The 15,185-nt window shown below is 41.4% G+C and overlaps 1 protein-coding gene across 5 annotated transcripts in view; it reads left to right on the plus strand.

Annotated features, from left to right (window-relative positions):
• ATG101 (autophagy related 101) overlaps window positions 1-14,921 on the plus strand; it is a 28,951-nt gene extending 14,030 nt beyond the window's left edge. For all 5 annotated transcript variants that reach the window (XM_085600359.1, XM_085600355.1, XM_085600356.1 and 2 more), the window contains exon 3: window positions 14,286-14,921. In XM_085600359.1, coding sequence (XP_085456485.1) covers window positions 14,286-14,690 — 405 coding nt within the window. In that variant the 3' untranslated portion in view covers window positions 14,691-14,921. The remainder of the gene's footprint in view (window positions 1-14,285) is intronic.
• Window positions 14,922-15,185: the final 264 nt, after the last annotated feature.

Here is a 15,185-nt window from a genome sequence, read left to right on the forward strand (position 1 = left end):
ACATGTTCTTCGCATTTCTCCCTCGGGTGGTGGAAATGCCTGAGCATGTTGTACTCTTCTGTCCAGCTTACAATGGTTTTAGAAGGAAGTGGATTCTACCAGTCTGTGGTAATGCGGGCTTAAAAGTTATAGGACTGTGTTTAGAATATTAAGGAGTGATACAAGACAATTTATAATTTACGCTGTTTCTCTGTATTATAATCATATGTGGAGGCTTAGGCAGAAGAGGCTTTTCACTTGATGGATTGGATTTTTTCTTACTGTTCTTTCTTTAAAAAAAATGATAAACTATTTTATCTTGCCCTGTTTTATCTGCTCCGTTTGGATCATTTTGAAATGTATCATGACAGATTTGTATAGAATGCCATATAATATAAAACATTATCTTAAATGTTTTACTGATTTATTTATCTGATGTTTTGTGTGCAAACTGGCCACTGAGCCGAAATAAAGGTTTTTTGAGGATGAGATACTTTATGTTCAAGTAGCCACTACGGCAGCCTGTCACTCATACCAAGTCACAAAGGCTGCTAAATGCATGATGAGTTGGCCAGTAGATAAGCAAGTGACTGCCCGATCCAGTAGTAATTTCACTGGCTAGCACAGTGCTACCAAAATTAATTCAGTTGCCTCTGAAAAAGGTGTGCTAGATCCCATTTGTGCTGTCAGCTGGAGACAAGTTGAGTGCAGCCTCCTTTTGTCCATATGAGGCGTTATCCAGAGTATTGCGTTAAAGCGGGCATGTTCATAGTGACACTCTTCTCCGCTAAGTGGTACCAAAAGTTAAATAAATGTCTTGTTCGTATTCAGTGCTACTTATCTGCCAAGGGACAGAGACCCCTCTACAGCTTTCAGAGATGTACTTAGCTACCAGACCCCCCAGCAACCATGTTTTGCACAGCACAGACTGAATGACAGCTCATGAGTTAAACAAAAGTTGTTTGTGTATTAAAGTACAGTACCAAGCAGGCACTCTATGTTGAAGGCAGACTTCTGTTACCATGCTTGTAACAATTTGTTTTCAAAATGTTTTGTTTTCAACTTTTACAATGACCACACTCTAATAAAGATTGCTCACAAGAAATATCTATACATAACTCTTGGTGGCCTCTACCCTCCTTAGAGAGATACTATGACTTGATGCACAAAAACATTTGGAGCATTTTCTATGCGGGTTTTTATGCAAAAACTACATGAAGATGTTGCATGAGCTTTCACCGTTGGGATCTATGAACTCTCCAGACACTTTAGGCCCCTTCCAAATATTTATCCCAAACACGTGAACAGCTGACTTTGGGTATTCTGCATTAAACATCCTTGGTAGTTATGAGTTTGGTTGAAGAAAGACCTAACAGTGGAACCTTCTATTTAAAGCACCTAACCTGTTTTGGCACTCCTCTAGTGATAACCCATCTATTTCCTATGGGATTAGTGTGCACACTGAATAGTACCCACCGTCACAGTACTTATTCCCGGAGGAACTTAGACAATTGAAAACAAAGCACAGGTGCACCACTTGTGAACAACTTTTGACAAACAGTGACGGACAAATTATATACATCCAAGTTCATCAAAGAAAGCTCCTGAGTTAGTTCTTATTTTTCTTTATCTCTTTTATTATTTCATTTTCGTTTCGCGTTGATGACACACGGCGTTTAACACGCAGAACAGCCGACGCATTTCATCCCCTTGCAGGACTTCTTCAGGGCTGTTAAACATAAGCAAATACAATATACAAATTTAAGAACATGACTTACAACAAGTATACAATGGTATTCTTACACAACAATCCATGTACTTGAAAAAAGACAGACCAACAGATTGACAAAGAAATATAAAAATTCTTATTTACATTGCACAAGTCATACATAATACCCAATGAATTTCTAAATCAAAAAATATAGTCTAAAAGGTGCCAGTCGGCACCAAAATTGACCAGAGAAATTTCCAGTCTTTTTAGTTTCTTCTGATAGCTTTAATGTGTATATGCCCAAAAGGGGCTATGAAGCTGGAGATAATACTAAAAGAACAGCAACGCTATTTGAAACGTACAGAAGTCAAAGAGAAAGAAAGTTATGTGAGTAGGATAGAGTGCCATATAACATAAAATTTGCAGACTGATATTAAGGAGGAATGACAGGGCATGAAAATTGGAAACAGGAAGGGAGATATGTGGGAATTGTATAAATTCCACATGTCAATTAATCATAACCCCCATATTGGTGGAGCATCAGAACGAGTAACAAACAAACAGATAATGGTCGTCTAAAAGGGAGCTGGTACAGAGAAAGGGCTAGTGCAGTGAAAGGTGTGTCATTCATATACCCACCAATTAGAATCAATGGAATCAGACAATCTCCAATGTGAGTTATTATGAATCGAAAAGTCTCCAAGGAGAAATGCTTCCCCAGCAAATAAGATCTACGGTATAAAATATAACGGTCAAACGATCAAAAATAATTATGAGAGAGTGGTCTCAACTCAGATTGAAACAAACGAAAATGATAAGTCCTATTCTGCTGCACACTTACATGAAGGCAAACAATAACGCCGTCAAAGTCACAATGACGGTCATACACGTGCTGGAGACAGAGAGTCCAATTTAAGTAATAATCACGTTCTATTTCTATGTATAGATTTCAGGCGTGGTACGGTCCCTCTTCACAATACTCTGAAATTCAAGGAAAAGAGTTTGTCGGAATGAGGAGAAACAAGCGTAACCTATCCCTATAGGCATAACACAAGAATAGAACTTTCTCATCAGATCCAATTTAAAAAAGACAAGTATATACAGATTCCTATAACCTAAAAATACTGATATAAGGTAAATGCTTTGCATGTCAATCAACCCGGTATTCCGCTAGGCAAGCTAATAGAGCCCCTTAATGAGGGAAACATTCACAGGAGTAGTATGTAGTCAGGTGTGTCAGAAACTAAAAATTCTGGTTCAGTTCACAGGGCACAAACGCTAAATTGTTCCAAGTGACTAGGATTGCACATAGAGAATCGTACTCACCAGCGACAGGTAAAAGTAATCTCGTCTCTTATGATTATAGAAGACACGGACGTCCAATTGCAATTTTGATAAGCAAACACCCCAATAAGGCAGGAAGAATAACAACCTGTAATGAGAACGTAATATTTTGAGATTTGGTCCTAATCAAAAAGAGGGTCACAGACAACACCCCCTAAAGACAATAATCATGGCGGCCGAATTATGGCAAATAATAAAAACAATAATACATAATATATTCAATGATGTAACAAAATCCCGTAATTCACAACTATCCAACCTTCAGGATAATTTGGATGTGGCCCACTTTGCGTCAAGTGTCCAGGGACAAAGTTAGAGGCACAGAAGGACACAATCCAGGGAAGACCATGCCAAATTTAAAATTAGACAGCAAGGTCTTTCTAGTCAGTAAGTGCCGAGCCAGCGGTAATTAGAAAGGTCAATCATACGGGTAATAAGAAACAGGTATCCTACACAGATATATGGTGTGTATACATAATCCAACTATGTCATAGTCACGTACACCGATTGATTTCAAGAGCTAAAACGGCACAATGAGAGCCCCAAAATAACACTACAGATAACTTACCCTGATAAGGCTGAAATCTCTGGCGTGTATAACGTATTGCGAGTCAACGAGTAAACCGGCAAGCAACCCAATTCCAGTCCGCCTCAAGTTTAAATAGCCCCGGGAACCCAAGGAAACAGAACGCCTACATGACGTCAGAGAAAGCATCTCATCTAAGGACGCAAGGTCCGTTTCATAATGGCGGCCATCTTATAGTGGTAAAGCACATAAGCTGTAATAACGTGAATAAACGAAGATAATATAAACTATATATATTGCGGAGTGAGACCAGTATGCTGTCGAGATTTCGGTTACTGATAGTTACACTAGAGACTGTCTGCACAATTAGAAAACATTCTACCGGACTAAAGTAAGATCCAAGCCACAATATCATGACATTCCTAATAACCAATTTGTTAAAGATAATTGTAATATATCTCATAGATCCATGGGGGCATTTATACTATTAAGCCGCTATCAAATTCTCCTTAGAAAAGAGAGTCTCATGAAAATCAGATGGGAGGTAAATCTAAGAGCTTCGCGGGTTTTCCCGTATGGCGGCCATTTTGTAATGACCAAAGTCTAGGCCACAAATGTGATGGATAATAACAATCTCAAATGCGGCATTCATATTCCAGAGTAACCTATTGGTGCATCTAAACATAAAAGAGCCACATTGGATAATACAATCCTTCTCGATATTCTGCAATAGTGCAAATAAACCGAAATGCAATATACATAGTGCACATCCAAGAAATACTTGCTTATGGACCATAGAGATCATTTAGCATACTCCACAACAAGAAGATATTTTAATGTGAAATGTTGAATTAGGAATACTGATGGAAAGTCTAACTGTCAAGGAATATAGGACCAACCTTTGTTTGAAGCCTACAGGGTAAAGTTATATAAATATCATTCATTGTTGACATAGAGTAAAGTCTTGAATAACAAAGTAGAGCAGTCACCACAGTAAAAGCAAAAGGTAGGGCGGAAGAAAGAGCAAGAGGAAGGAGGGCATAAAGATAGCAGGCTTCTATGGTAGTAAATCCTCACTCAACTGTCAAGTTCAATATTTGTCACAGAATGGTAAGTATACGTTGTATCCAAGTCTTATCATTAAAGCATTAGCAGGTAGAAAACTAATTTATACTCCAAATGTATAAGATATAGCACCGTTCATAAGATTTAACAAAACGACAACCCTTTGGCAAACAAATTCTAACTCAGTGCCTGAAGATATATCCTACAAACTGAGTGGGAAAGGTACTAAATGCGGAGGGAAGATGACAGATGGTAATCACAGGATATTCAATTTACAGCAATAAAAGTAATAAGATATTAAGCTTACAGGAAGTAATGCATTTCATCTTCATTATTATGACCCAGTTCAACACAGCGCAGTCTACAGATCCAACCTGCTTCCTTCTTTCTCAGGGCCAATTCCCTGTTCCCTCCCCTAGGGTGAAACGGGACATGGTCTATCCCCATGAACCATAAGTCCTCATCATCCTTATGGTGTTCTTGCATGTGAAAGGTGAGGGGATATTTAAGATCCCCATTTCGAAGTGCTCTTACATGTTCTTGTACTCTGATTTTTAGAGCTCTTTTGGTACTGCCCACGTAGATCTTATCACATGGGCAGCCCATGATGTAAATCACATACTTTGAATTACAATTAATCAGATGATTTATTGTATATCTACACTTGGTGTTGAAACAGAAGTTTTTAGTTTTGTTCCTGCCAAGTTTACAAACGCTACACTCTCCACATATGTAAAACCCTCTCATGGTTGATTTAAGCCAGGTTTGGGTTTTGGGATTGGTCACATAACTGGGACATAATATATTGCATAGATTTTGTCCCCTCCTATAGGTCACCTTTGGTTTGGTAGTCAGGATGTTAATAAGGCAGGGTATACCCACCAATAAGTGCCAGTGTTTTCTAAGCACATTGTATACCCTACTGCTATGGTCATTATATTGTGTATTGAATGCAATTGGTGCTACCTTTTCTCTGTCTCTCTAATTGGTTTTCAGGGTGGCTGCCCTAGGAATTTTCATCACTTTGTTATGTGCTTTATCAAGCGTATCCTGCGGATATCCTCTATCAAGGAAACGTCTCTTTGTTTCCCCTACATTAAGTAGAAAATCATCTTCAGTGCTGCAATTCCGTCTCATGCGGATCATTTCCCCATGGGGGATGTTGCTAATGACATGCGTAGGGTGTGAACTCTGGAAATGTAATGTACTGTTTCAGGCGGTACTTTTTCTATGTGTGCGACTGTGAATCTCATTATTCTGTATGAAGAAAGTGATGTCCAAAAAGTTAATTTTCTCCTTGTTGTAATCAATGGTGAATCTAACGAATGGATTGTAATTTAAATAGGAATAGAAGTCCATGAGCACAGGGGCAGGCCCATCCCAAAGCATGATTACATTATCGATGTACCTGCCCCAGAAAATAACATGCTAAAGCCACTGTGCCGCATGACGGCCCCAGACATGCTCCAGCTCAAACCAGCCCATGAAGAGCCCAGCGTAGGCGGGAGCAAACCTGGAGCCCATTGCTGTGCCCTGTATTTGATGAAACCATTCGGAATCATGGAGGAAGAAGTTCTTTGACAGGATGATATCTGTCATCGCCAATAAGACCTCATTATGTGTATAATGGTCTGCCGTCCTTTGCCCCAAGTAGAATTGAAGAGCTTTCACCCCAAATTCTTTTTTAATGCATGTGTACAAGCTCGTTACATCAAGGGTCACAAACATTAAGGTTTCAGACCAATTTAATCCTTCGAATTTACCCAGGATATCTTTAGTATCCTTAATGTAAGCTGGTAGATTTTGTACTAAGGGTTGTATATAGTGGTCCACGTATTCGGAGAGTTTCTCCGTAGGTGAGTTAACACCAGAAATAATAGGGCGGCTCGGTGGAAAGGGGCCGCCCTTGTGGATCTTTGGCAAAATGTATATGCAGGGGAAGACTGGTTCGGGGACTGTGAGGTACCTGCACTCCTCCTCACTTATTAAACCAACCTCTCGCCATTCTACAAGTCTCATATTTATATGAGTACTTAACGCCTTGATGGGGTTCCCTGAAAGTTTGGTGTAACATGCCCTGTCCGCTAGTTGTCGGTCTATTTGCCCCATGTAGCTCTTCTTATCCATTACAACCACATTGCCCGCCTTGTCCGCCTCACGTATAACGATTGATGGGTCAGACTTCAGGGTTTTTAAGGCCATGTTCTCAGCAGCTGTAAGGTTGTACTTTCTCCGGTTAGATGGTATAGGATGTTCTAATATTTGATAAAGTCCTTGTGTGACCCGGTCCCTGAATGTGTCAATGTTGGGATGTGTACCGAAGGGAACAAACTTCGACTTTAGTTTAAGACCACTATCCATTGAAACATCCTCCATAATTTTCAACTCATTTCTGACCATCTCAATATCAATAGGCATTTCATACTCAGTAGACATAATTGATTGAAAAACATTTATTTCATTCACAGTATGAGTAGATGGAGTATAATCCTGCATGGATTTAACATGAATGGGCGCATTTCGTGCAAAGTGATCCTTCAATTTTAAATGTCTGATAAATTTAGATAGATCAACAAATACATCAATGTCATTCCCCATCTGATTCGGACAGAAACCTAGTCCCCTACTTGAAACTAGTGCTTCCTCTTTAGAGATTGGCCTATCAGACAGGTTCACAATCATTGGCTTTTTATCCTCTCTTCCACTCTCATTATCTAATTCCACTAGTTCCCTGACCTCTTTGATCTCGTCATTCTGCCATCCGGTCCTTGTTTGGTTTTTTTTTTTTATAGCAATCATTTTTATTGATTTTCAGAACAACAGTATCATTGCACATGTGTAGTCATACAATAACAAGTAACTGCCGGGTGTCCCCTGGCCATAGGTATCTGCAGAATGCCCCATAGGTGGTTCAGATGCTCCATGTGCGGCCCAGGGGAACCCCTCCTCAGACTGGTTTTTTTTTTTTGAGGAAATTGAACCTCCCCTTGCGAAGTCCTTATATGTTACATTTCTACTTAGGATTCTTCCAATACCTTCCTTCACAGCCTCTTGGAAACTCGACAACTCCGATCCCAACATGTTCTTCGCATTTCTTCCCCGGGTGGTGGAAATGCCTGAGCATGTTGTACTCTTCTGTCCAGCTTACAATGGTTTTAGAAGGAAGTGGATTCTACCAGTCTGTGGTAATGTGGGCTTAAAAATTATAGGACTGTGTTTAGAATATTAAGGAGTGATACAAGACAATTTATAATTTACGCTGTTTCTCTGTATTTTAATCATATGTGGAGGCTTAGGCAGAAGAGGCTTTTCACTTGATGGATTGGATTTTTTCTTACTGTTCTTTCTTTAAAAAAAATGATAAACTATTTTATCTTGCCCTGTTTTATCTGCTCCGTTTGGATCATTTTGCTATGTATCCTGACAGATTTGTATAGAATGCCATATAATATAAAACATTATCTTAAGTGTTTTACTGAGTTATTTATCTGATGTATTGTGTCCACTGAGCTGAAGTAAAGGTTTTTTGAGGATGAGATACTTTATGTTCAAGTAGCCACTACGGCAGCCTGTCACTCATACCAAGTCACAAAGGCTGCTAAATGCATGATGAGTTGGCCAGTAGATGAGCAAGTGACTGCCCGATCCAGTAGTCATTTCACTGGCTAGCACAGTGCTACCAAAATTAATTCAGTTGCCTCTGAAAAAGGTGTGCTAGATCCCATTTGTGCTGTCAGCTGGAGACAAGTTGAGTGCAGCCTGCTTTTGTCCATATGAGGCGTTATCCAGAGTATTGCGTTAAAGCGGGCATGTTCATAGTGACACTCTTCTCCGCTAAGTGGTACCAAAAGTTAAATAAATGTCTTGTTCGTATTCAGTGCTACTTATCTGCCAAGGGACAGAGATCTCTCTACACCTTTCAGAGATGTACTTAGCTACCAGACCCCCCAGCAACCATGTTTTGCACAGCACAGACTGAATGACCGCTCATGAGTTAAACAAAAGTTGTTCGTGTGTTAAAGTACAGTACCAAGCAGGCACTCTATGTTGAAGGCAGACTTCTGTTACCATGCTTGTAACAATTTGTTTTCAAAATGTTTTGTTTTCAACTTTTACAATGACCACACTCTAATAAAGATTGCTCACAAGAAATATCTATACATAACTCTTGGTTGCCTCTACCCTCCTTAGAGAGATACTATGACTTGATGCACAAAAACATTTGGTGCATTTTCTATGCGGGTTTTTATGCAAAAACTACATGAGGATGTTGCAGGAGCTTTCACCGTTGCGATCTATGAACTCTCCAGACACTTTAAGCCCCTTACAAATATTTATCCCAAACACGTGAACAGCTGACTTTGGGTATCTTGCATTAAACCACCTTGGTATTTATGAGTTTTGTGTTGTGCCTGCCCATTGTCCACACACGTTCTAAAAAATAAAAGGAATTGTGCTGCCTTTCTCCGCAGTAGACAGATATTGCAAGAATGTGGCCCTGAAAAGAAACCAGAAACCAAGCACATCATTGTTATCTTTGCACAGCTGAGGGGTTTGTTAAATTGCAGCATCCAATGTTGTTGTGTTGCATTACTGTGGGCCCTTGGCGAAAATACAGAGAAATATTAGGGGGTGCGACTTACTCTTCTTGCTCGGTGGTGACTTGTCCAGTTAGGGGTAGGAAGGAGTATGGGTGCCAGTAAGTGCCTCCAGAGGAGTTTGTTCAAGATGTGTTCATTTGACTAGATGTTTGTGTCTCAGACGTGTTTTGCCTTGGGGATCAAGAGCTTTTGTGTGGTGAAAGGGTGGAATAAGGGTCTGGTGAGACTACCAAATGTGAGTAATGGAGTACTTGTGGCTATGCCCTAGTACTATGTCTGAAATATAAACATGTACCTCTGGAAAGCAAGGTTCCACTGAGGAAGCAGTTGTGTGCAGTACCACACTAAATCCCAGGGAATTTATTACTAACCTGGAGTGCAGTCCAGATGACTAGTCTAATCCTACTGGGGCCCTTGAAAAAAGTATTGGTATCAAGATTGGCTGAGCAAGGCTGTAGGGAATTAGGTCCACACTTTGCCAGAAGAAATAGGGAAATGCTGCACAATGGTGGCAAATGAGCATACAGCAACTTGGGGCCCAACGCTAATCCTTTATGGGTTCCAGAGTAGCGCGCTACTCGCCGAAAAAGCGCTTCGAAACCTCGTCAGGGGTAGTATGTGCGATATAAATGCAATTACAATACAATACCCTTAAATTGCAGCACGGGCCATTGGCTGCCAGTGATGGAGGAATGTGCTGGCTGGCAACCATTGGAATGAAGTAAACAACTGTTTATGGGTCCCTGTAGTGAGCACACATCCAGAAACCGAGTAATACAACTGTCTGAAAGGCAGCACCACTTCAAATAATGCTCTGGGTAAGCTACAGATTGGCAGCTTTTGGTTCTGAGAACCCCTCTCAATGCTGGTGGACTGGGCGAGAGGAAAAGTTGATTCCTATGAGTTCTACTTGAAAACAGAAGTACATTTAAAAGTTTTTACCAGTTTCTGGATGATCTACAACTAGATGAATGGCTGCATGCACAGCAGCACAGGCTGAGTGGAGAAACCAGCAGGTACTGTGCTTCTTCAGCAGATGGGGGTGCAGTAGCAGGTATCCCACTGCAACCATAACCAGGTCATGTCGTACCCAGGCAGACTTCAGACATCTGACTGGCAGCATGAGGTTTGGCACATTCACTCCGCTTCAACTCCGGATGATCTGAAGTCCAGCCAAACGTCACCACTAAGGGCTGTTGTACAGAAAGTACCCTGGTGGTGCTCTAGGCATGTGCACCTTCTTTTTGCCCCCCTTCGAATACTTTGGCCTCTTCCATGGCAGGGATCACACCAGTGCACATTTAGCCCCAGAGCAATCACAAGGGGTGTTCCTTTGTATGAGGGCGTGGCCATGCAAAGAATGAAACACTTTGCATTTGCTCCTCTGCTATATTACAGACACGAGCAAAAAGAACGGATGATGGATGTAATGCTGAACAAATCATTCACCCCAGTCACAGATCTGGGTGTAATCCATTGTGTTTTTTGCTCACCACACCACCCCAGTTTGGACCCAGCCATATACGAACCAGTCTTGACCCTGCTCCCATGGGAACAGTCCAGCTCGAACTACCAAGCTAGATCCTCCCTGGTCCGGAAACAATCATCCTGCGACCGGTTTCGGGGTATCACCCCTCATCAGCCAGGCTAGCTTGAATCCAGTAGTACAGTGAGCATGGAACCCACGTCTTGGCATACCCTTCCCACTTAGGGCGACAAAAGCAAAAGAACAAATGATGGACGGAATGCTGGACAAATCAAACATAACCCAACCCCCAACCCCCCCCAACCCCCCCCCCCCCCCCCCCCCCCGCCAGTCATGATCTGGGTTTAACCCATTGTTTCTGCTCACCATGCCACCCCAGTTTGGACACAGACAAACTAAGGTGGCATGGTGAGCAAATGAACTATAGATTTAACTCCGATCTCTTGACTGGGGTGAATGATTTATTCAGCATTCCTTCCATCATTTGTTGCCACAGCATATTACAGGCACAGAGGTGAAGAGGCTGTCAGGAGCCACACTTGACTCAGTGCCATAAAGAGGTGCCCACAGTAGGGGCCCTCTGAGAGTGCTCCCTGAAAGTGGGACATGAGTGTTCCAGGGACCTCCTAGTCAGCCCTCTGCAGGTGGGTGCAGTCACTTAACAGCACACACTTGCAGGGGATCTCTAATCCTTTTTGAGATGCAGGACTAGTTGTAGCCACCAGTTCCCCCTTAGCTGTAGTCTGCAAACAGCCAATCAGCATTTCATTTAAGCACTTTTTGCAGGAATGGGCTTGCACCAACACTGTGAACAGGTTATTAACCGTAATAGGGTGCAGTGTCCCAGACTGCACCAGACGAACCCAGTTAACAGTGTGCTGAGCTACAGTATGAGACAATGCACTTTATACATTATACAGACAAAGATGTCTGCCAGCGGTGACAGTTCCTTGCCCAAGAAGGTGGGAATTTTCGGACCAACTCTATCTGGGTTATTTTCGGGATGGGGTAATACGGATGTTCGTGTGATGCAAGGTAGTATGCTGACATTGGAAGGCAAGCTAGGCTGGCTGATCCATTTCCATTCCCTGTCAATCAATCAATTTTTCAGTGAGATGTATTCTGAATCAGGGCCTTAGCTATACTGGGAACCTTAGCCTCTCAGATGATGGGCGAATAGGTGTACACCATCGGAAAGGCAAGTCAAAGTTCAGAAAGATGGGCATGGTTTTTTTGGAGGCACAGGGGGCAAAGCTGCTCTCTCTTAGGAACATAGGTTACACCCTACAGATCCTGATGGTCCTCTCATAAGGCACATATGCATCATATGGAACTCCGTATCCCACTGAATGTCTGGGGTTAAATAACAAGAAATTGTTTTGCTTCTGTGACGTTGTTCCCCATCAATTAACTTCAGATTGTTGTAGAGGGATTGCTGTCTTTACCCCCTGTCCATTTGCTGGGGAGACTTACCTGAGACATATAATCTTTATTATGTAAAATTAATTTGAAGCTTCTGCTTGAGGATATTCGGTAGCACATGGATGGCTCCGGGAGGTTTAATACAAAGCAACCTGGATCGAGCTTTGGCTAATGTCGATTGCATTCTATAGCTCCATATCTAGGTTCTCTCAGGAGTTCCTGTTTTCTTCCTTGAAACGTTTCTGCCCATGGTGCCTAATGATGACTTGGCATTTACAGCTCTCCTTGAGAAGGTTATTGAATATGGCAAGTATCTGTTTTCAAATAAGGCCAGTCATGTTTGCGGGTCGTACAGTATTGACACTTCACTTGTTGCGCATTCTGTAATAAACTAGTACAGAGAAAAACCCTCACTCACTATCAATTGTAAGCTTGTTTTTCAAAAAACCGACACGTGGACCTTTTTCTTCATAACATATCTTGTTACTTTTATTGACATTTCTTTTTCATTTTTGTATCCGTTAATTAGGCATTTTTATTCACTTTCACAGTTCTTACATGACTGCACAATCTTTTGTAAAACCCCAAACTTTTTATTGATGTGAAACATATAAAATGCCTAATCAATACCTAAGAGACGAAAAGTTCCTAATCAATAACACAAGAACAGAGAGGCAAAAAAATCCTAATCAATAATGTAAGTGGTGACAGAACACAGTGCATTAAGTTAATCTATAAAGAGAGGTTCAAGTATCTGTCCTCCATATGTCAAATCAGTTAGTCCCAACATTTAATTTTCCTTCAACTCAATAGTTTTCTAACATAAAAGAAATATAAAATGTCCCCTTGTGGGGGTGCTAATCAGTGGCCCGTATTTCAGTATTGATAACTAAATCCTTTAATGCATTGCACCAAGACACTCCACCACAGTGCCTCCATGTTTCGATCTCTCCGGGGGCTTAAATCACTGAGATCTTCCTTGGGGCTGTCAGATTCTTTAGTGGAAAGCCAGGTATTTGGACCGAATCATTGCTAGTGTATTCAGTGTAAGAATCAAAAGAAACTCTGGTCAGTTTTTGTGGTTCAGGGAAGCTCGACCCTTTCACCCCTCACCCTTAAGAGATGAACATTTGCTCTCCTACCTTCTTATTCAAGAGTTATTTAACTGTGGGAGACTGTAACGGAACGTTGTAGATGTACCCATCAAACAACCAAGCCCTTCGCAGTTACCCAAAGATATATTGCCCACTTCTCCTAAACGGGGTCCAGCCCTATTTTGCATAGGCATTCCTGTACGAAAATAATCAGTTCAAATATATTTGGGTGTATTGTTAGCACATTCTTCCTGTCATCTGTCTCCTGTGCTTGGCATTCTCTTAAGACACAATTTCTACTCTGATTAGCTGAGGGATCACACCAAATATGGTTGAGCCTGATGCTCCAATTTTTTCATCCCCCAGTTTAACTGCAGTGCATCCTGAAGATAAGGACGTGGTAAGATGTACGTTTTGGTTGGTGCTTTACGTGTCCCATTGCACACCCATAGCTAGAGCTATGATCCCACTGTAAAAATAAGGTATTACAGATTGCCTTTTTTGAGGACGTTTAAGTGAGCGACTGTGACATGACACAGAGTTCCTAGTGTCCATAAAAAGATTTTATATCCGCAGGCTGTCTACGTGCTTCAATAAAACCCTGTTAAGAAAGATTATCAAATGCAGAAGATGTTTTAATTCATGATTTATTGAAGGCATCAGAAGATCTATTCAATTTAGCATATAATGTTAAAAAAGAGAAGCCTGTCAAACAATCCTGCAGAGTTGATCATCTCTTCCTTGAAATCCAGTCATGTCCGTTTACTGAATGAAATGTTAGTTTTGATTGGCAGTGACATGGGTGGACAGGGCCTTGCTTAAATAAAGTTACCTGATAAGACTTTTATTTTTGTGCACAGGCTTCTGTCTGCAAACAGCACAGCAAATTATAAAAAGTGTCTAAGAAGTCTTCTTAGCAGTTTTATTTGGCAATAACAGGCTTGTAAAATGGAATCACAGAAGTCTCATTTCTGCTAATAGGGGCAATAGTATGTGCGTTAAATGTTGGTAAGATGGATCAAGGAAGCGCTGTTCTAAACCTTTTTTTCTTTTCCAGGATGCCCTGCGGAACTCTGGGAGTGATGGAATGGGTCACATTTCCCTGGAGTTCTATCAGAAAAAGAAGTCCCGTTGGCCCTTTTCTGATGAGTGCATCCCATGGGAAGTGTGGACCATCAAGGTCAATGTCGTCAGCCTCGCCAATGAACAGGAGCGTCAGATCTGCAGGGAAAAGGTGGGGGAAAAGCTTGGCGAAAAGATCATCAATATAGTGGAGGTGATGAACAGGCATGAATATCTGCCTAAGATGCCCACCCAGTCTGAGGTGGACAATGTTTTCGACACCGGCCTGAAAGACGTCCAGCCTTACCTATACAAAATATCTTACCAGATTACGGATTCCCTGGGGACTTCGGTTACCACCACAATGCGGAGGCTAATCAAGGACACTCTGGCTCTGTAGTTGGACATGCTGAACAACAGATCTTCTTGGCACTCCTTTCTCACATACTTGTGATCAGCATCAGAAGCTTCTGGTAGCTCTGGTTTTTTGCTGAGAGGAGCAATAAGGATTCATTCACTGACTGAGTTGGACTCCTTTTATTTTTGTAAAAATAAGACTTTCATTCCATATTACTAAATCTGTTAACGTCTTGTGTATAATAAATCCAGTTATATCTAGGATGGCACCTTTCATCCCTTTTCTGAGGTGACATCATTAATGTGTGTGGGAATTTGCTTCTTTTCTCAAAGTTTGAACTGGTAGCACTCACTCATTCAGTGGTACCTTAGATGCCCATGGGTAGCAGATATGGGTGGTATTAGTACGCCTTCCTGTGTGTTTTAACGTTCAGCCTCTACTACTTCTCTCTTGGCGAGCACTGACCTCTACTATGCAGTACCCCTTGTCATACTGTGAAAAAACACAGACACTCAGAAGACCTCAAAGAAGTCTAAC

This window comes from Triturus cristatus, chromosome 4_2, assembly GCF_964204655.1.
Source record: "Triturus cristatus chromosome 4_2, aTriCri1.1, whole genome shotgun sequence".
NCBI classification, from domain to species: domain Eukaryota; kingdom Metazoa; phylum Chordata; class Amphibia; order Caudata; family Salamandridae; genus Triturus; species Triturus cristatus.